We start from the raw sequence: 21,838 nt of genomic DNA, 5'->3' as shown, positions 1-21,838 counted from the left end.
GAGAGAGAGGGTATAATAAATCCAACCTGCGTCAAGTACTTGAATGCGTCAACAACAGGAGCAATCATATCCCGGTATGCCTCTATCTGTACACATCACAATTAACGAACATGAATGTTCTCACAAAAAAAGGAAAGAACACACCATAGGTTCTTCTAGTTTTCTCCTCGTCTAAATTTGGCACCCTTAAATTTTGTCCATTTGGTAAATTTAGCATCTGTTACAATCAATGGCGGGAAATGGCCACGTGTCTTGCACAGTCCCATATTTTAAGGGAAAATTAGTCCATTCCTCTCTCCCCTTCATCTTCTTCCCCTTTCTGAGTGCAGACAGCTTCAGCATCCCATCACCACAAAACTACCTCGCACCACCACCCAACACCACAAAATCCTCCTCCCACCACCACACAAGCAAATCCACCCTCACTTGGCAAAGTCTGTTCTCTCCCCCACCACCCTCGTCTATCCACCACTCTCTTCTCTAATTCTGGGTTTGATTTCACTCTTTGTGTCTTTGTGGTGGTGGTTTGGGGGGGGGTGTTGTGTATGGGGAGTCTCGTGAGAGAGAGAGATGGCATGTAGCAGCGGAAAAGCATTGTGGAAGGGGAAGGATATAGTGGTTTTGGGCGGTGGAGGAAGCAACTAATGAGTGGATCATTATGTCCTCTTTAAATGGTTGAATTCTAAAACCCTTGATTCTGTTCAATTGGAACAGCTGCTACGGATTTACTAAATTGACTCAATGTGTTAAATCTGAGGGCACTATTAGCGCAATTTGATGTACAGGAAGCAAATGGACGCTAGGAAACAAGTGTTGGGACCATCATTGTACCCTAGCCCGAGAATACATAGCAATGAGAACAATAGGAGTAAATAACAAAAACAAGAATAACAATACGGAGTCTTAGAAAAAAAAAATCATAGATGCCTGCTAATCAAATGTTGACACAGTACCTGATGGACAATTGTTCGTAGCACTGTCATTGGATTGGCATGAGCTAGTTTAGCAACCATTCGACCCAGCTGCTTTAGGTTTTCCTTTGCAAGCCGTTTCAAGATCCTTCTCGTGTCTAACTGTTGAAAGAGCCGAGCAAAGCAACCAATACTTCTCAACCACAACGCCAAAATAAGTGACCAGACTAATCAATTCCTAAAAACAAATAATTTACCTTCGCAGTTTGCCTTGCAGCCAAAACCATTGGAATACGCTCATCATCTTTTTCCCACTCGCCATACAAGCGATAACGCACCTAAAAGGACAAATGCCACTGAGCAATGTATACCCAATGGAGACTCAAATATAAGTTTTAGAGCGCGATGACGGAATGCCTACCTCATACGGAAGTAGATTCATAACTTCCCATATCTCCTGCCCAACCGCCGGATTTGCAGGTGTCAATTGCAAAGAAGGAAGCAGACATGTTCCCAGGGCCTCCTCAATCCTTAACCTAGCTTCCTTTAGATGCAGACGAGGAGTTCCGTTTACACCAGAACCACTTTCAGGATCAAAAGATCCATCACTACACCTGACACGCTCAATTGCAGAGAGGTAATAGCCTTTCAATACCCTACATACCTGCATATCAAAAAATCAAAGAGAGACAATTTTTAGCACAAAGGGCTATAACTTCTATAAACCATAATACAGCTCATGGAACTACAAAATAATGCACCTTCTGTAGCAGTAATGTATCGCGGTAGAGATAAGGTCCAGCACATGAAAGCATCTCAAAAAGCTCTTTCGGAAGGTCAACAAAAAATCTCTTTACAGATGAGTTTGTTTCCATTGAATCACTAACAGCTGCAGAAGGCAACACCAAGTTCCGAAGATAAGTTTGCCGGACAAGTTCATATGCTGAAGAGAGAGACTTTTCAATGAGCCTGGACAAGTGCAACACAAGGTGAAAATGAAACACTCGCAGACTTTCAATAAGAAAAATAGGCGTGGGAAGACGGAACTTTAGTGAAAGAATAAGGTTGCAGACAGACAAATACAGCAAGTCAAATATCCAATCAGATTGAAAAACATAGACAGAAACTAATGATATTCAATCAGTCTAACTAATGATTCAAATTGAGATATACCTGAATAATTGGTTACAAATTTGAATATGTTCGGCCGGATTAAGTGGTGAAAGACGATCAAAAAGAATATGGGCATGATACCTGAAAAACCCAGAGTCAACATAAGAATGATTTTGCAGACTCCAAAAAGTTTAATACTTTATACAGCCAAACTGAAAGTTGGATTAATTACTCACACACAAATCAGATGGAAAAAAACATAATTCTTTGACAAAGACAAGCTTAATAATGTTAATAATGATCCATGAAGTATACCACACGTAAATGACAAAGATGGAAAGCCCCATTTGTTGTATGACAAATCACATAGAGGTGGCCAACCTAATATAGTCTTGACCATTTACCATTTTGGAACTGCCTTGGTGTCAGAATACCCATTTTTAAAATGAAAAATCACAAAGAGTTGTCCAACCCATTCGACTTTGGTAATTTCCCCATTTTGAAACCTCATTCATGCAATAACCAAGCCACACATAATTTGTGAAGCAATATACCCCCAATAAAGGACGAACAGACCTACACGCGGAGAGAGAGAGAGAGAGAGAGAGAGAGAGAGAGAGAGAGAGAGAGAGAACAAAATTTTTCTTAAAAAATTGCGATTTTCAATTAAAAAACTAATAACAGGCTTTTCGTGGTAAGCCTGCATTCTATTACCAAAACGACCATTAAGTGAAGCTCAAACACACCCAAGGGAAAGAACCTTCCGTAAGGGACAATACATGTGTAGCCTACGTAGAAAGATGAAAGTAACTGTTGAGTCAAGAAAACCCAAAGACATGTCACACAAACCTAGAAAAACTTTTGACCAGCAAAATGTAATATGAGAATTGTCATACATGCAGTTTTCATCATTGCTGCTGAAACAGTATCTCGTACAAAACTAATCATGGCATCCAGAAAGATGGGTGTAATTATCAACATAATTGCAAACATAAACCCCCAATGAACAAAAAGCACCGTCCATGATAACACGGGTGAAAAAATGGTTGGAGAAATAACGCACACTGGGGCAGCAGGAAAGTTTCACTTCACCAAACAATGATACATTGAACAGATAAAAGCACTAATTCAACAGTAACTAGCTTATCATGGAGATACTCATTACTCTGTCTCAAGTACACAAATCCTAACAATCATTAACAAAGTTGCATAGTTAAGCCAGTACAAATGCAATCCTAACAAATAAGTTCAAGCCGTTACAACTTCGTATATTTTTTCTTTGAGGGAACAGGAAGCTAGATAATTCTGACGCTCATAAGCCAAAAAGGACAAGCAAACTTTGTAGATATTTGAATACCAGATTTTAACACATCAAGCTTACCAGTCATTCACTGAAAGAAATCCAGTAAGCAAGCCCAAAGTTTGATTGTTTTCAAGCTCTGAAGCTCGTTCAGTGACTGCCTCACTTTCCAAGTCTATAGCAGTAAAAAGATCTATGGTCACATCTCCTTGCTTCTCATCTTCCATTAGATCCTTTCCAGTAGCAGCGAGGTTTATTTTACCAATTTTATTAGCCTGTAAGCCATGTCACAGAAAAACTAAATAAGAAGACAACACCAACATATCAGGTAGCCAGATTCAAAATTGCAAACTATCTGAGGAAGAAAACCGGATGCCATCTACATTGAGATTGAAGAGTGTCCTAAACACCCAACCCATAGCTTCTGATAGATTATAAAATACCAAGTGATATGTGCACCAAACCGAAGTAGCACAAACACCAACACAATGATTTTCACAAATGAAGGACACAGCATGCATAAGAAACGTTTAAAAGTAATAATTTACAAGTTTGTAACACGTCATATCATGGAATATTTAAATAAAGTTAATGATAAAATAAGAAAACACAAACTAAAAAAAGGAAATCCCATATATTCAGTAAACATCAAGATACTATCCACATAACAACTACAGTCTAAAGGATGCAAAACAATTGTAAACCAATGGAATACAACTTATGTGTTCATCAAACAAGTATTTCAATGTTTCAAAGCAGGTAAAGTTTTGTCCCGGAGAATGAAGAAAATTGTTTGTAAAAAAAGATTCATCACATCATGTTAGGAGAATTCAAAAAGTGAAGCGGAAGTATCAGGAAATTTCAAGTGTCAACATCATGAATAACTTTTCAATTAGTATACGTTGAAGTCATGTCAGACACGACTTTATTCATTTTAGAGGAGTAATGGTGTCAGGTATGGGCATCCAAACAACACACCTCCTCCTCATAAGTTTATGCACTCCTTAGTTGTGTACATATAAGCATAATAGGAGGATACCATGTTTTACTCACATCCTCACTTAAAACTAACTAAAGAGATTTGCTCAAATGGGCAGGGCACTGAAGGACCAAGCCAACCCATTATGTAGGGCAAGATTTAATGAAGAGATAACGAAAAAAGAGGAGAAGAATTAAGAAAACAACAATAATACTATTACTAGTACTAGTACTAAAAATAAAAAAGCCAACCAAGTCAAACAAAGAATACAACCCTGTAAATTAATAAAGATTACCTCATTAAGCCGCTTAGAAGAAAAGGAATTATATAGCTCAAACGCCTCGTCATCCTTGGGAAGTAGATGTGGATATCTGAAACAGATACAAAACATAAGACAACAGAACTAGCAATTAAGTGAAACAAAAAAATACGCAGGCTGGGACTTGGGAAAAAACAAAACCAATCCTCCAGCATCGAGTAGTGCAGAGGTGGACACGTGACACAACAATAAAATGCAGGCGAATATTCCAAAAAATGCAAGACACATCACACCTTGAGGTATCCAAGGGAAGAGGGGGAAGCAACCCAGCTGAACTTCTTGGGGAAGGAGGAGACAACTTATGATGAAAGATGGTTTTGGCCATCAGTTTATAGAAGGTACGTCATGTGGTCCTAGTCGTGGTCTTGGATATTCCAGATTTTGTTTCGACTGTTAAGGTTTTATCCAATGGTGCGAATTCGGAATTCCTTTATTAGGGTTACTAGCCTAAGGCAATTGTGTTGTCGGGACAAACCGCCAGGTGTCACGTCCTCTAGCCTCCAAGCCACAAATCACCAAGATTCCACAGAGTACACCAAAATCTTTGTTGTCTCTAAGCCATGCCTCTAAGCTTAGGTGCTTCGCAGTTTAACTAAGGCAGCCCTTTGATACTTGAAAGCGTCATCATGCATGTGGTGTGCCCCCATGTCAAGGGATGGTCAACAAAATCTCTGTGCCTCAAAAGGACTTGGGCATTCATGCCTAAACACCAGTTGGTTCAGTCAAGGGGCGCAAGCCCTATAAGTGCTCCATTTAGGTTAGCACCGATAGCAAAAGTTTTCTGATATCACCTACATGTAGTGGATCAAGCCATATAACCTAGTTAAACCATCCAAGATGCGGTACAACAAAGAGACCCAAGCACACCCATCCTACACACCAGATATCCAACCCAATTGAGAGATTACTTATTCAAAATGGACATCTGTTTTTTCTTATCAGCGTATTGAAACCTACTAAACATTCACACTTCATAGTGATTTATCATGCCAAACCATACCAAAGAACAATTTTTCCTGATAAGTTAATATACGGAAAGATAATGAGCTAAACAAAGAAAATAAACACAATCTAACCAAAATGTAACAATGAAACATCAATAACTACTTTAAAACGGGAATCTAAGTTGAAGATTGATACAATAATAAGGAAAATAAATTGAAAACACCCCATTACGAGACAGATTATGCACAGAACTAACATGCTATCAAGATCAATGAAGTCTTCCTTCACCAGTAAAGCTGTGAGCTGATAGAGCCCTAATGATACATGGCGATTCACTTCCATACGCTGATAGTATTGGAACTTGAAACCAAGAATCTGGGAAGCATGAGACTGCAACACAGTGGAAATAATAAGCAAAGCTGAACAGATTCAATCATAGAGAAAGAAACCTTAACAGTAAGACAGAACAATGGAAATGTGCACAACTATAGTATGACTATACCTTAGGAAATATGGGAATCAGATCCAAGAACACGCAATTATCAGGCTGAAGCTCAAAACACTCCAATACCTAGGATATCAAACACTAGTAAGCCCGAAGAATGCACTATAAATAGAAGATACTTTCGAGGAAAAACTGCGCATGAGGTGGTTAATTAATATAATAGAAAAGCTCAACTTACAATATCAAAAACCCGATTTGGATCCAGATCAAAATGTCCGATGAGCGACTGTAAAAATTATATTGCTTAGAGAGTATGTCCAAGAATTTATCTAACAGAACAAACCAGTCTCAATGTAAACCTTAATTATGCCAACTGTTGCTGCTGATGCATTCTGAGTTGATTCTTCACAACCTTGACAAAGCAGGGTAACCTGCATATTCAGAACTAAATAAAATAAGCAGGTTGGGTTGGGGAAGGTTAAAGAAGATGTGCAAGGAAACAACATGACTTAACTAAAGAAGTTGACATGCCAAGACAGTTCTAACTGATACTAAAGGGAAATCATGTAAAGATTCTGAAACTCCGAGAACATATATAACATCCGGAAGATCCAAAAACCATATCAAGTATCAATAAGGCCAAGGCAGCCCAGACCTCCTGTGGGCTAACATGCATCAAACATGACAACCATAAGCCTTCAGGATTATCAATAATTTCCACCTTCAACCCTAACCATTGTCTTGCATGTGTTCATGAAATACTTTGCCCTTCTCAAAGTAAGCATATTTTTCCAAATTTCACTTTTCATCGATGTAAAAAGTAAAAAGTAAAAAGACCATTTTTTGTAGCAATTTTGACATAAGAGTTTCAATTAAATTTCTTCCAAAATCGTATGCCCAACTCTATTTACCATTTCTACCAAAGATAGCATAAAGAATCCAAAAACACTAATGGTTGTTCAGTACCTACAACAGAATGAAGTACCAGTGGAGGCCAAAATGGTCAGTTTTCTAGTTATGTAGGAGTCTAAGAGACCACTAGGCATTTAGAACTTCCCAAAAGAAGCAAACCTAATTTACAAGCATACAAAAAACCAACATTATGGGGCAGCTAATTTACATGACTGTCAACAACCCTATTTTTTTTCTCTCAATTTATACAATTCAAAGCCAACCTGATTCATCACTGCCAAAAAAGGTTCTCCAGCATTATGTGACTAAGAAGCACGGACACGTCTACAGGCCTCACGTATCCATGACCAAAACGTGTCGGTCACGCCGAAATACTTGTCCAATTTTTTTTATCATCTCTCTCTTTTTCTTAAGACACATTGTGGATACTCTAGGACACTTTGGTGACACTGTTGGAACATGCTAAGGACATTTTAAAAGGTTAAAATCTAATTTTGAGAACTTGGCCCTGTATAATTCACGTATTATACTTATATGCGGACCGCTGATTTGTATCATCATAGTATCGTTCTTAATTTGCTAGAAATAATGTTTCCAACTTTTATGTGAATTCATAACGTACCTCTACAATACAATAAACTTTACATTCCACGTGTCCGTGTCCTAATTTTAAAGAAATGGCGTGTCCATGTCGTATCGTGTCTCCGTGCTTCTTAGTTATGTGGCAGTAGAAATGGCAGGACAGATGATCCATCGTTAAACCCACACTAGTTTTCCTTCGCCATTGCATATATCATTGCAACAAACAACGACCAAAAGATGACAAGCATATAAAAATAAAAATATAAAGATAACAAGAATATAAAGAATTGGTTATTCAGCGCGAACAACCATGTTTTGTTCGGGAGAAAAAAGACACTATAAAAAAGGCTGGCAAAGCATCCCGTAAGAGTGAAATTCTCCAATGTTAAGGAAAACAAGAAAAAATCAATAAGTAGAACGTTAAACAAATTTAGTTTTCAGAAAATCAGATGGAATGATCATACCAGCTTTGCATAGCCCTCGCTCTCTTCCCGAAGAAGGTTAAATTTGGTTTGCTGATAAAGCAAACGAGTATTCACTCTGACCTGAAATAAAGAACACAACCACATTGAGTCCAACAACAAAAAACAACTGATCTTCTTTAGAAATTATTCTGCAGATCACATTAGCTATAATTATGGATGTCAACGTACAAGTTTATTTGAATAGGCTGTTCAGTGTAAGAAGGAACAGCATGTAGAATCAAAACAACGCCTGCTCTTTATTTTTTGTTTAAAGATTAAAGAGTGTTAAGTTGTTAACAACTAATTATGTGCAACTCACCTAGGACTGAATGAACCCGTGCTCACATAATCAACTAAGTCATTTGAGTACCATTGTAATATAGTTTCCTAACTGTTGCATATAATGCAATACATTTCTTCCAATTATAAAAATAATACCCTAACTGTTTAGACTGTCATATAGTTTCCTAACTGTTTCCTAACTTATGAATATACAAAAAATTGAAAATCAAAGGTCACAATGGGAATAATTTCTTTTCAATTCAGATCGGAGAGCATTAACTGAATGGTCCCTTAACAAGTTGGAATTCCCAAAAGGAATCAACATTGCAGGACGGTGGGAGTATTTTTTATGGAATTTTCCAGAGTATCCTACTTTCTCTTGGTTTTGCCGTATCAAACATGTACCCGACCATACATGCTTCCTTGAATAAAACAGAGTCCTTGGGCCTCTTCTAGGCTTTTTAAAAATGCTGTGAATTTCCACTAGGCATCCATGCAAGGAAATGAACACAGAACTCAATGCTCTACCATTTCCAACATACGAGCAGCAGCATAGAAATATAAATTCTTCCAACCATGTCCACGTCCAAATTTTCTCAGAAACACCCAAGTAGAATGTTATATCAAGATGTACCCCTCTCCCACCTATCTCTGATTTGTAGATTACGTCGGATCCAAAAGGATGGTTTCACGAATGTTCTGCAGAAACCCAAAACAATTTTCACATATGACAAAATCCTTTTCGGTAATGCCTCTATCAAAAATTTCACTCGATATCTAGAATTTATAAACCTTTTGCATTGTCTAGCTAAAAGATTATCCTGATTAAGTGAAACAATCTTTCTTCCAGAAAAGACAGGTTCAAACACAAAATCCAGATTGCAAATGCTTTACAAATTCCTGTCCCTGAGATTTAGCTATTAACCTACTTTGTCCTATTCATCACTAGAGACTAAACCTTTGACTAGATCATTTTCAAAGTTTGAAATAGTTTATAAAGGTGGAAGAGCAAATGTTGGGAACCTTGATCAAAGCTCCTATGTGATGAAATGGAATGCTCTCCGTGAATCCATGACCACCTGGATAAGATCAACAGTGATTTTTTGTAGACTACCACTCATGATCACAAGAAACTTTGATGTGGAGGGCTGGGCTAATGGAAACAAAACCTAGAAATTGATCTCCTCCGCTGATTACGGAGTGTAATGTGATTAAGGTCAACTGGAGGGTTCACCAGGAAGACACGTGTGCGCTTGGGTTTTGAAAGGCAAGTATGACAACTTTATTCAACTATAAATTGATTTCCTTCTACATACTCCTCTGTTTGGAGAAGAATTACCGAGTATGGAATACTGATATTACGGCAAACACAAGCCCTGACGGATGGTAGGAACAATCCCCTGGTTGGAGAATTGGACAGGCTCCCTTGGCCACTTTCCAAGTTGATTGAGGGCCCTTCTACTTTGATAGAGAACAAGCTTACGGTTATTGACGCATGGAATTCCACGTTGCCATCTTTGGATCTCCAGTTCTCCATCAGCTGCTCGCTGCCCCTTAAATGGATAAACCAGATGTGACTGTGTGGGTTTCCTCTGTGAGTGAATTCACCAGTAGCACCACTACTCTTTCCATGGAATTTCCATCCCCCCCCCCCCCCCCCCCCCCCCCCAAACAACACACACACACACAAAAACAAGAAAAGAAAAAGTCAAACCAAAAAGTTAGCGACTGTAAGTGGGCTTGGAAAATACCTTCTAATATAAGGATTTTACGCTCTTTTTAGCTAATTGTTCATACAGAATAGGCACCAAGAATAATCTCTTGACCCACCAATCACCTTGCATAACACTTGTCGCACTGTCACCTTGAAAACACCTTTCATGTGCTCAGGGGGGCTACCTTAGAGCTACGGATTTTAGGTTAGAAATCACTGTCCCAAATTCTTATAGTTTTTTTTTTGTAATTAAATACATCAAATTGAATTACATACCTAGAACTACCCACTCCTCAGGTTGACCACATGCCCGGGCCCATCCTTTCACTTTGACTTGCTGCAGACCAAATATGAATGGGAACAGGAAGACCTTGAGCAGGACACATAACACAGATCCTATGTCCACAAGTCTAGCATCTTTGGTGTTTATGTTAATCTTACTCCAGCGACAGAATGTCAGGTTTTGTGATAAGAGTACCCAAAACAGATCACCACGTATCATGGTTCAACCGTAACATTGGTTGGCAACATATTCACAAACATAAAGTAGCATAAACTAGCCATGAACAAGCTGAATCTGAACTGATCGTTAAAAACTCAAGACATTTGCAGCACCACATATTCGTCTTATCAAAATGTAAACAAAGGCAAAACCTTCCATTACGTGACAGAGTCGCACAAGACACAACATTCAAAAACCCCACAACATGTGCCATCATAACACATAAAACACAAAAATATTACTAATTATAATAACTCAGAGAACCATGATCCGCATACCTCTTTAGACTTTAAATCTGCCGCCCTAATCTTGATCATTTCACTCTCCCATAAAAATTCTTCCTAAAACGAACGAATCATAGATGTAAGCATCATTTCAATTTTTTCTTTTCTTTTGAATATACATAAAGAACGGTAAAATTTAGAGGCTGCGTCATTTACCTCGCAACGCTCCTGAAAAAGCCTCAGCGGAACCAACGCAGATTCCACCAGCCATTTTGCCTATAAATCAGCAAATGAAAAACAAATACAAAGCCATGTGAAAAGGATTACAACCAAAAAGGTCTGTACGGTCTAAAGCTAATACAGCAGAACATTAAGTTTTCCCTGTTATACACATTCCAGTGCATTTCCACTAAAATATTGATGCTACTTTTTCTAACTTCATTGCAAGTAAAACGGCCACTACTTTATCTCAAACCAATATGGAGAAAGAAAAAGGAAAAAAAAGAAGCAGCTTGTTCTCACCAAAAAAAAAACTCATTCAGTTAAGATAAGGATATCAAAAGATCAACTTATCTTTTAGTTTGTTCCACATTCCCTTTTTTTCATTCCCCCACCCCCTCCTTTTTACCCTTGTCGGACACAAAGCCACGTTCAATTGGGTACTTGAAACGACGAATTGCTGAACTGCAACTTGGCATAGGAGTAATAACTTCCTTCATTTTAATTGATGCTTTGCACTTAGAATGCCATGGATAAGGTCACATACAAAACTTTAAGGTTTAAAGCCTCAACACTACAACCAAAGCATCCTAAGGTACAAAGGTACAAGAGTAAATAACGAGCAGAAAATACATGGAGACATCTTCGTTGACAGAACTATGTAACATAATTTCAATGCAATAATTTTAGTAGACAGACAACGCATATCATCGATTAAGCACAAGAGTTCTCTTCCTCTTTTCTTGGCCTTTTCACTAACCAATTTAAGGAGTCGAGCGCGATACTCTCCAGTCATCGTGAGCTGCAAAAAAGGGAATGAACACATCACAATTACAATTTGTTATTAGTAACTTGTGGGCAATAATGGAATATACCAAATAACAGTTGGCTGCTCAACAAAAGCGCCATGGTTAGGTTCACACTTCAAAGCATTCATACAAATGCTAATTATGAACTAGCAAGTCTAGCATGATCGCACACACCAAAACATGACTAGCCGACTAAAACAAATTTGAGTTCAATCAAGTCACAAAGGTGACTGAGATTCCTCCGCATTGACAGGGAAGCAAAAAAAAATCCCTATGCAAAGGTGAATTAAAAAGCATAGCACTAGAAAGCCTAATATATACCCAGTTTCATCAATAAAATCTTTGCAAATCAACAAATCAGTAACACCAAGAAGGGAGAACAAGTTCAGTATGTTTTCGATAATTTTATTTGGCATTACAAGTATTAAAGTGCTTAACAATCAAAACCAGCGTCTAAACGATGGATTTTTTTTATCCTAAATTTGTGTTCAGATTTGGTTGAGTCACACTAGGGATTTAGAAAGTTTTATGGTATCAGTCCCATCTGCTTTGAGTCTTTGACACCAATGAGGGCATAGCATAAATTAAGAGACCATCAACTTTGAAGCAGATAATGCATGGGTTCAAAAGGGAAAAATTCTTGACACACTTGTTGGTTGACATCGGACGAGATAAACATTCTTAGTAAATACATCTCATAGGAAAATGTGGTCATAGACAACCTATTTGGAAGAGAGAGAATTTCATAACATGGAATTAACCTATATTCCTTTGAGGGTAGTGATGCACCAATGCATGAAGTGAATGGTCAATTTATGATCCTACTGCACAAATGGTCGCAAAAAGAGTGCATCTTTGCTCATATTTTCTGTATTTCGACAACTAGTTCGAAGATTTCATAATCAGGTCTACTATTTTCTTTTGTGTACTTGTATACCACGGGTCACACCTTTGGCACTCTCTGTTACCCAGGTATGAGTACGAGGTCTAGGTGAGTGTCCGCTGTCTAGTCATTGGAACTCCCCAAACCCTTGATTTCAAGATATTAAGATATGCATGGCATGAAGACATATTAACAACTAACGTAATTACCCATAAGCAATTCTCATACAGCTAGTTTTCTTCGACGCCATGATCCAATCATGACCTTCCTTCACAGCTTGCGCTCCCATGAAAACCTCCACATCAATTTCCCAAAAAAAGTTGGATGATTCCATCGAACCATTCTACTCATCTATTGACTTCAAGAAACAAACTACCACGCTTTCCATAACTCTAATAACATAAAGTGCCTAACTAGAAGGCAATGCATTAAGGTTCCCATTCCAAACAAGTGATACAGAGACTTGAATGCCAAACCACGAATCACAACTCGTAACGCACAACACGAAACATTTTACTCGATACATATTAGGTCAAAAAATAGAGCAATTTCCTTAAATAGTACTGACACCAAATAAAAATCAGTCGTCCAACAAATGAAAATAACTCACATCTTGAGCCATTTGAGTCACGATATCTGCGAAACACGAACCCGCATCTTCATCCAACCCTTCATCCAAAAACTCAACCGATTCCAACGCCGCTTTACACTTCTGGAACGGTAATTCACCACGAACCTAACAACAGAAACACCCATGAAAAAATTTAACAATTTAAAACCATAAGTCAGGGAACAAGCTAAACCGATTGCTCTAAACCCGTACCATGGCCCAGCAAAGCTCGTACAGAAAACGAAGCAGCGGGACCGGTTTGGAAGCTTTGAAGCTAGGGTTTCCGTTCTTCCATTCCCGAATACACTCTTCTGTAACGTACACACTCTCTACAGGGGGAACAGACATGTTGCGTGGATTGGATGAAGAGCAAACCCTAGGGGTTTTCAGAAACGGTTTTGGATTGGATAAGAGAGAGAGAAGAGAGGGAGTAGTGATGGAACGGGGAAATTCATAGGCGGGGAGAGAGAGGGAGAGAGGGAGCGTTATTGTTTTAGGGTTTCAGGTGATCGAAGTAGGGGTTTGGGACGGGGGTTGTGTTACTGTTTCAAGTTCTTCTCGCTCCTGCTTTTGACGATTTGGTTTTGGCTTTGGGGTTTTGGTCGGGTCAATTGAGGCTAGGGACATTGCTTCGGACCTATCTCCGGTCCGGTTTATTATGGGCCAGCCAATGTCCGGTCCGGTACCCACAACAATGATTGGAACCGTTATTTAGCAGTGTTTGTCGAGTTGACCTTTCAGATTAAAATTCCACTTGATCAAACATCGATAAGTACATGAATAAAAAAGATTTTGTCTTGTGTGATTAGCTAATATATAATCTAACTTATTATTAATAGCTTCTTTCTAAAATGGTGCATCTATAGAAGTAATGACATCACTAACAAGATCAACATAAAAATCATCATCAAAAGTTGGTTTATTTTCTTATTCTTTTACTCTTCTTAATTCATCATATCACTACTAGTATGTTCTCAAAGAAATTAGCATTGTTAGATTCAATTAAAGTATTTGCTTCCAATATGTTACTTTTATAAACAAAAAATTTATAACTTTGCACTATTAAAAATATAACTAATAAACACACAATCACATGTTCTAAAACTAATTTTCCTCTTTTTAGGTTTGGGTAACATAACCTTTACCAAGTACCCCGCACTTTTAATAAGTACTCTAAGTTAGGCGAACGGCCTTACTTAAGTTCAAGGAGTTGAACCGATTTTCTCATGAGGTACTCTATTTTATATGTGACAAGCCAAAAGAATCACTTCCCCCCACAAGGAATTAGATTCATATTCTCCACCTCTATTGCTTCTTAACCTCTTAATCTTCTTATCAAGTTAATTTTCCTACTTCCATTTTGTATTTGACAACCATCTTAGTCTTTAACAAGTAAAGTTCAGTGAATCTAGAGTAGTCATCCACAAAAATTACATATGACCTCTTGCCACCTCTAGACTCTAGTCATAATCATTTTCAAATCACCCAAGTTACTATGAATTAAAAGTAGAAGTTCACTTTCTCTAGTAACCGATTTACATGGTGTCTCAGTAATTTTGATCTCGCCACAAACTTCACATTTGTCTACATGTTTTTCACTTACGGTTGGTATTAGGGTCATTTCCTTCATTTTTTTTATATAACCAAAGCTAACATGTCTAAGCCTTTCTTTCCACACATCAAAAGAATCAACCAAGTAAAGCAAAAAGAAGATGCATTCTCATTATCAACTAAATTTAATACATACAAATCTTAATCAAGATACCCCTTTCCAATATAGGCGTCATGTTTAAATAATGTCACAATACCACCATCAAACGAGGTATTGACTCCGATTTTTTCAAGTAGTTGGACCGACACAAAATTGTGTTTCATCAAGGAAACATGAAGCACCTCGAAGAGTGAAAGGACTTTTCCAGAAGTAAGCTTAAGACACTTTCCCTTTGCCCATAACCGACATGGCTCTATTGTCTCCAATATATACACATTTGGTACTTTCCCCATTACTAGTGTATGAGGAAAACTCATATTGATTGGCATAAATGTGCTTGGTAGCACCCGAATAAATTTGCACCCAACTTTTCACTCCCGTCACCAAATTCACCTCGGAAATTACCGCCGCAATGGCATTCTTGGTTTCCACCACATTGGCTTTCGGCTTGAACGAGTTCAGCTGGTTGTTGTTGCCTCCTTTTTGATTTTTACAAGCCACCGCATAATGCCCTATTTAGCCATACATAAAACATTCACCATTTTTCTTTTATATTTAAGGATTAGATACATGGCCTTTATTTTTATTGTGATTATGGTTAGGCTTTCACTGGACCTATGTCCAAACTTTTTATTTTGATTTCGTGGTCTAGAGGGCCCATTCTCCACCACATTCGACTTGGAAGCAAGTTCCTTGTCATTTAAAGACATTTGTAAAAATCATAATTCTCTCTTCAATTTTAATATGAATAGTGATCTCTTGAAAAGTCATGGCTTCTCTTTTCTTTTCTTTTATATTCCAATTTATACACTTTTTAGGATCGGACAATTTTTCAACAAGACATCGGGTCTTAAATTCTATGGGTAAAACATCACCTTCTTTAGCCAAACCATTCACAATATTTTGATATTCACAAACTTGAGAAGAAACACTTTTTTCCTCGCTCATTTGAAATCGTGAAAAATTAAAGGCCATAAACTTTTTAGTACCATCATCCTAAAAAACATTCTTAGAAATCAAATCATTCCATAAATCTTTAGCAACATCATAATGTGCATAAACATCAAACAAGTCATTAGAAAGTGCATTAAAAATAGTATTCAAGCATAGCTTATTTGCACTTTTCTAGACTTCGAAAACTTGAGCACAATTTTTGCTATCTTCATCCGGAGATAAATCGGTAAGAGCATAAGAGATTTTGGGAAAATGTAAAATGGCCAAAATCTTTTGTTTCCGCCTCTTAAAATTATTTCCATCAAAAGGCTCAATTTTGGAAGCATCGGGAAGTATCTTAGTAGCGGCTAGAATTTGTGCATCCATTTAAATCAACCTTTAAGATTGTTGAAAAAATTAGTAGTATAATGCACAATTTCTAGCCAATGACTCGGTGCATAGGGCTTCACGCAACCTCCCAAGATTTAACTATAGCCTTCTCCTCCTAACTCACACTAGTCCGAAGAGGATTCAACAACCTCTCTTTGATGGTGCTTGTAATTTAGACAAATCACGGGAGCTTGGAAGCAAAAAAAGAATGGAAAAGTATTTGAGAGCAATCTGTTTTTCCGGAGGGTGAGAGAGTGTAAAAGTAAAACTAGCAGTGGAGGAGAAAGATATATATGGAGAGATTTAATTTTGGTACGTGAATGAGCTGAGACTGCGTTCTTGTAAATTTATAAGTTCAAAATTTATTTTGATATTTTTTATTTTTTTTGTAATTTTTTGCTGAGCTTTTTGTCGTAATTTTTGGGGTTAATCGTTCGTCTCAACAAGACAAATAAGAAAAGTATAAAAATATGGACCAATGTTGAAAAATTACCGTTTGATACTTTTTTCGTCTTTGATGAGCTTTTTTTTGCTTTCTGTCATAATTTTGTACTTTTTAGACTCCTCTCGTCGAGACGGATGATTAATCTAAAAAATATAATGCGAATTGAACAAAAATTCAAAAAAGACGAACAAAACACACACTCAAAAAAAAAAGTTTACAAGAATGGAGTGAATATTTGCTGGAAAACAACTGGCCCTCAACGGGCAAATTTGCTACGGAAACCCAACGGCCAAATTGCCAAACTAGAAACGGCAAGAAATAAGAAACATTTATTATAGTGGGTAATAAAATAAAAACAAACAATTTATAGTGGGTTTGAGTATAAAACACTCTCACTTGGACCTAATTTTAAGAACACATATTTAACCAAAGCTCAAATAAAATATCAGGCCCAAGAGAATTAAGACACAAAGAGTGTTTTGAAATATTCTATTACAATATATAATTATTAGGTTATCTGCGCGTGCCAGCACGTAGAATGTCGTGCCTATTAACCACATTCAATTAACCTGATTTTATGCCGGAATAATTTACAAATCAAGACATAAAATCAAAATAGCTAGTATCGTCAAAATGAGACCGTGGCGGGCTCCTTTCTCTTTACACAAAGATCACATAGGAGGATTCTGCTTTGCTAACAAAGCAATTCCAAAACTCAATTCCAACTCTGAGTTCACAATTTACTTTCTACACTTTGCCGAATTTCTAGACATGCTAGAAAATACAAATCCAAAATCGTAGCCAACAAAAGTGAGACATGACATCCTAAATCCTTATGTTGATATCCTGATAAAAACTTATATCCAGAGGTCTTCAAATCTCTCATCCATGTCATGCATGCAACCCTGCTAATTCCAGCAGGCACAAGAAATTTCAAACTGTAGCAGGTTCAAGTGCAGTGAAGGCTGCTAAAAATGAAGAATGGTACCTTGCATTAGCCTTCCCAATCAACTTTTTCTGAACTTGATGGCCTGGATCCTCATTTTCAATTGAGCGAAATATATCTTCAACATCGAAAATGTTGAACACTGAACCGTAAAAATCAAGGTCCAGAAGACAACAACATAGATTATAGGAGATACACTGCTAATTTTACTGGCATGTTGAGTCCTTTCAGATTTCAAAGCTTAGCCCATGGAGTCATGTTTTAATGTTGGAAAATTTGAGCAAAGTACTGAGCAGTTCTGCCATTTGCAATCATGCTTCTTTCTCACAGCCCAAAAATTGGTTGTTCAGTAGATTGCTATATGATGTTTGGATCACAGAATTGTTGAGGCAAAAAGGGGAAAAGAAAATTCAAATGGCGATTTCTTTAAATGAGCAATCCAGCATATGATTCTTTTCCTTGGGAATCAAGCACTGTAATTTTTTTATGCTTTTGCAAACCTTTTTCTCTTTTCCTATGGGCTGGTCGAAGACTTCAGTTGCATATTTTATTCCCGTATCCATAGCTCAAAAGCGTCCATTTCAAGACTTATGTTGGGTGTAAGCTAATACAAACCTAATCAGAAGCAAAGAACTCATTCACTCCTAACTCCTAATTAAACAGAGGATGTCGTATTTCAGGGTTTCAATACCTTAATCACTGAAAATTTAGCATACTAACTACAAACAGTTTCCAAAAGAACATCCAGGAAAAACCACACGCGAAAGTATAGCTCATCCATATTTTTTAGGAGTTTAAAACACCCAAAAGCTCCAAAACTATTCAAAACACAAAATAGGAAAAGTAATGAACTCTATAACTATGAGAAGCATTTCCTTACTTATTGTTGGAGCTCCAACAAGCAAACACGACTCAACAGTCCTACAAGAACGAAATAAGAAGCAGGAAAAGAATCAGGAATTACTAAAACAGTCCCTCCAAGACTATCAAATATCACAAGGCAAAAAATTTTACAATCCTTATTATGGTCTACCATTTACACATCACCGATAAAACTAAAACAAACAAATATCACCCAAAACTACTTACTGAACTTGAAAAATCTTGTAATTCATACCAATCACAAGGCAAAAAAATTTACAATCCTTATTATGGTCTACCATTTACACAAAAAATTTGACATGATAGACATCTGTAATCAGTTTTCATGGTCCTATGAATTTCATCACATAAACTCTTAGGGTAACAAACCTTTTCCAAGAGTACGTAAACCATTTTCTAAGCTCATCCAGCAGACCAGAAAAAGAATTGTCATCATCAGACAAGAAAATTAACTTTTCGAAAGATTTTTTGGGAAACAAAAGTAAAACAGAACATATCTTGGTAGCAACATATCTGAGGTTCTTTCCAAAGTGCATAGCACAAGAAGATACCTTCACAGTTTTAGAAGCCACATAAATACAATAAATAAGCAAGGATAATGTGCAATATGCATGTCAAAAAGGATAGATTTTTTCTCTCTTTGCCGATGTTGATGAAAAAACTTCAATATATCATCATGGCCTTCTATATCACATACAAAGCTTCTTAAGAAGCTTATCGGTTTTTTTATTAGCATCCCATTGGTTTTAACGTATAAGAGTGCAGACGAAAACAATAATAGCCCACAGATGTCAAATTCGTATAAAGTACACAACATGCAAATAGGTCTAAGTAATGGTCTCCCGCAACCTCTGATCCCCATAAATAAGAAAAAGAAAGGTACTAACAACAACAACAAAAATAACTGAAAACAGACAAATAACAAACCGAAAGCAAACAAACAGAAGATAAAGAAAGATTTGTAAGGTAATCTCTTTGTAAAAGTGATGCCATCGTGCCATCAACATCAAAAGTTTAATATAGGTTTAGGTCCATCTTGGACAGATGTTTCCTTTAATAGTAGAGTGAAAATATGTCGAATAAATGATGAGAATAGTATCGATCAAACTACCCAGATTGAGCATGTCCTGGGACATGAAGTTTAGCCAATACATTAATCCCTCATCTCTGAGCATAATTGCAGAAAAGAAAATTTATTGGAGGAAAGATCAGGTATGATCTTAGAAGACAAAAAGTCAATAAAGCACAAGTTAGGGATCATATATCCATTTAGCCCACAAAAGAAGGTGGAAATCACTTGCCTCACAACCTCAGCAGTATCAACCATTGTTGTATATCTTTCTAAAATAGAATAAGCTCCATTCCATAGTTTGGGATATGAAGGTATCTCTAGAGGGAAAGACTGTGAATCTAAAATGTGTCAATATAGTACATTCTGCATAAAAATAGGAATTACCGATATTAGTCGACTTAGCAAATTTAAAATGACGAGTCTTTTTAGGTACTTGAAAAGCAAACTTAAAATGTCGAGTCCTTTGAGATACTTGAAATTCACACGCACCACTTGAAGGAAACTAAACAACTCAACCTATATAATACCCATATGGAACCACCTTAAAAAATCGGATTAAGCTTAGTTGGTATTTTTTGATTGACTTAATTCACTTAAAAGGTGCCAAACAGGGCACAAACTCTATGCACAGGAAGTATGCCAAAAAAGACTAAAACAGATCCTCATTATTCATCTACATAGCAAAGTCTGCCCATGAAAGAGACGATACTCACAAATACTAGTAACACACTGGCAAACATAAGCATATTGTGACACTGGGAGTTGGGATAAGAAATCTCAATCCCTATAGTATGCCTCTTCATTACATCAAAACATAAATGCCACAACTCAAATAACATGGCAAAATTTTGTCCGTTTCCGTTAACACAAGCACTGGTACACAAAACAAAAACCCATCCCGAATATGAAAGTGCAAGAGATCTCACAATAACTGTAAAAAAAAAAAAAGCTACAGAAAACAGCCAAATCATGGTTAGTAGCTCTGTGAGCATATCTTGGTAAGATATTGGATAAACACTACTCAAAAAGGCAAATAGATTCGTAAATTTCATGTTCCGTTCTTAAGAGAGGGTTCCACACCTTCGAATGAGGCTGTCAATAGTCAGAGAAGAGTGAGAGAGACTGTCGTTCGCTTGAACTCATCAATGTACGTACACTAGCTAGAGCCGGTCCAAACTCAAAATAATTTTGCATTTCCCCCCTAAGGGGGTGATATTGGTTCTGTCGGTTCGATTTTTTGAAATTTTGGCAACTAAAATATCGGTTCGGTTTTCCATATTCACCTATCAAAACCAATCGAAAGGGATATCGGTTTTTTCGGTTTCGGTTTTTTCGATTTTCGGTCGATTTCATTCGGTTTTCGGTTTAAGTTATGGGCCTCAAAAAATGGAACAAAGTAATGATTTACACATATATTGGGCCCATTTGGGCTAAAAATACAAGATTTATATATGTCTTAACTGTGAGACCCGACTCTCTTTTTAAAAAAAAAAAAAGAAAAAAAGAAAAGTTAGTCTATTTTTTTTTATGTGGACCCTTAGTGTGTTTTCCTAGAACTATTGGGTGTAGTTGTAAAAAAAAGAAGTCTGCTGTGCTGGTGTGCACGTGGATGATGAAAGAAGTGCTAGGGTGCATGTGGATATGTATAGGAAAGGAGAGAGATACAAAGCAAAAAAAAAAAAAACCTTACGCAAGCTGTTGAAAGAAAAAGCCGTGGGGTGGAAAAGGGGAAAAGATAACAAAGGGGTTTCTAATTGCAGTAGGTAATCTAAATTTCTCTTCTGGCCTAATTTATTTGATTCAATTTAGACCCAGTGGTGTCGAAGGGTTGGATTTTGGTTTTACAGGATGTGCTAATTTATACATGGGTGTAGGTTAACTCTAGTTGGACAAAGGAAATGAATTTTGTTTTTTTTTTTGTAGTTAACTGCTATTATTGTTGAACGAGGATGGAATCTTAACCACAAATTCGAGATTGGAACTAGGTACTAAGGATAGACTTCAGCACCGAATTTGGTTGTGAATAAGAACTTGTCTTAACGGCTTGGAATGTGGATTTTTTTTTTAAATTGGAACTGTATTCCTTTTCTTAATTTGCTGAGAACTGATGTGTTTATGCTGGAAACTATTACCTAGCTGCAGAAAATGTGTACTTTTGGTGTTAAAATTGTGTATAGCTGCTGGAAATTGGTTTTGGGTGCTAAAACTGTGAGAATTGGGTTCTGGAATTTTGTATTAGTTGCTGG

General features: G+C 37.1%; 1 protein-coding gene and 1 long non-coding RNA gene across 16 annotated transcripts in view; both read right to left on the bottom strand.

Annotated features, from left to right (window-relative positions):
* The window catches only part of LOC131300809 (THO complex subunit 2), a 31,952-nt gene extending 18,140 nt beyond the window's left edge, over positions 1-13,812 (bottom strand). For 3 of the 15 annotated variants that reach the window (XM_058326794.1, XM_058326798.1, XM_058326800.1), the window contains exons 1-18: positions 13,427-13,811; positions 13,214-13,339; positions 11,672-11,713; positions 10,909-10,968; positions 10,747-10,809; positions 7,971-8,051; positions 6,372-6,443; positions 6,251-6,298; positions 6,070-6,138; positions 5,824-5,957; positions 4,599-4,674; positions 3,406-3,599; positions 2,085-2,165; positions 1,673-1,880; positions 1,333-1,575; positions 1,169-1,249; positions 954-1,073; positions 27-86 (exon numbers count right to left, since the gene is read on the bottom strand). In XM_058326794.1, the coding sequence (XP_058182777.1) occupies positions 27-86; positions 954-1,073; positions 1,169-1,249; positions 1,333-1,575; positions 1,673-1,880; positions 2,085-2,165; positions 3,406-3,599; positions 4,599-4,674; positions 5,824-5,957; positions 6,070-6,138; positions 6,251-6,298; positions 6,372-6,443; positions 7,971-8,051; positions 10,747-10,809; positions 10,909-10,968; positions 11,672-11,713; positions 13,214-13,339; positions 13,427-13,561 (1,893 nt within the window). In that variant the 5' untranslated portion in view covers positions 13,562-13,811. Of the gene's footprint in view, positions 1-26; positions 87-953; positions 1,074-1,168; positions 1,250-1,332; positions 1,576-1,672; positions 1,881-2,084; positions 2,166-3,405; positions 3,600-4,598; positions 4,675-4,855; positions 5,011-5,823; positions 5,968-6,069; positions 6,139-6,250; positions 6,299-6,355; positions 6,444-7,970; positions 8,052-10,746; positions 10,813-10,908; positions 10,969-11,671; positions 11,714-12,812; positions 12,837-13,213; positions 13,340-13,426 lie in introns of those variants that run through there. The other 12 variants (XM_058326797.1, XM_058326796.1, XM_058326801.1 and 9 more) reach the window with 12 other exon arrangements.
* Positions 13,813-18,441: 4,629 nt separating this feature from the next.
* LOC131300808 (uncharacterized) lies at positions 18,442-20,715 on the bottom strand. Its single transcript, XR_009191074.1, has 2 exons — positions 19,632-20,715; positions 18,442-18,559 (listed from the first exon to the last, which is right to left on the bottom strand). It is a non-coding gene; the product is annotated as an uncharacterized LOC131300808 (long non-coding RNA).
* Between the last annotated feature and the right edge of the window lie 1,123 nt (positions 20,716-21,838).

This window comes from Rhododendron vialii, chromosome 9a, assembly GCF_030253575.1.
Source record: "Rhododendron vialii isolate Sample 1 chromosome 9a, ASM3025357v1".
Classification (NCBI taxonomy): domain Eukaryota; kingdom Viridiplantae; phylum Streptophyta; class Magnoliopsida; order Ericales; family Ericaceae; genus Rhododendron; species Rhododendron vialii.
This window is presented reverse-complemented; position numbering and strand designations above follow the sequence as displayed.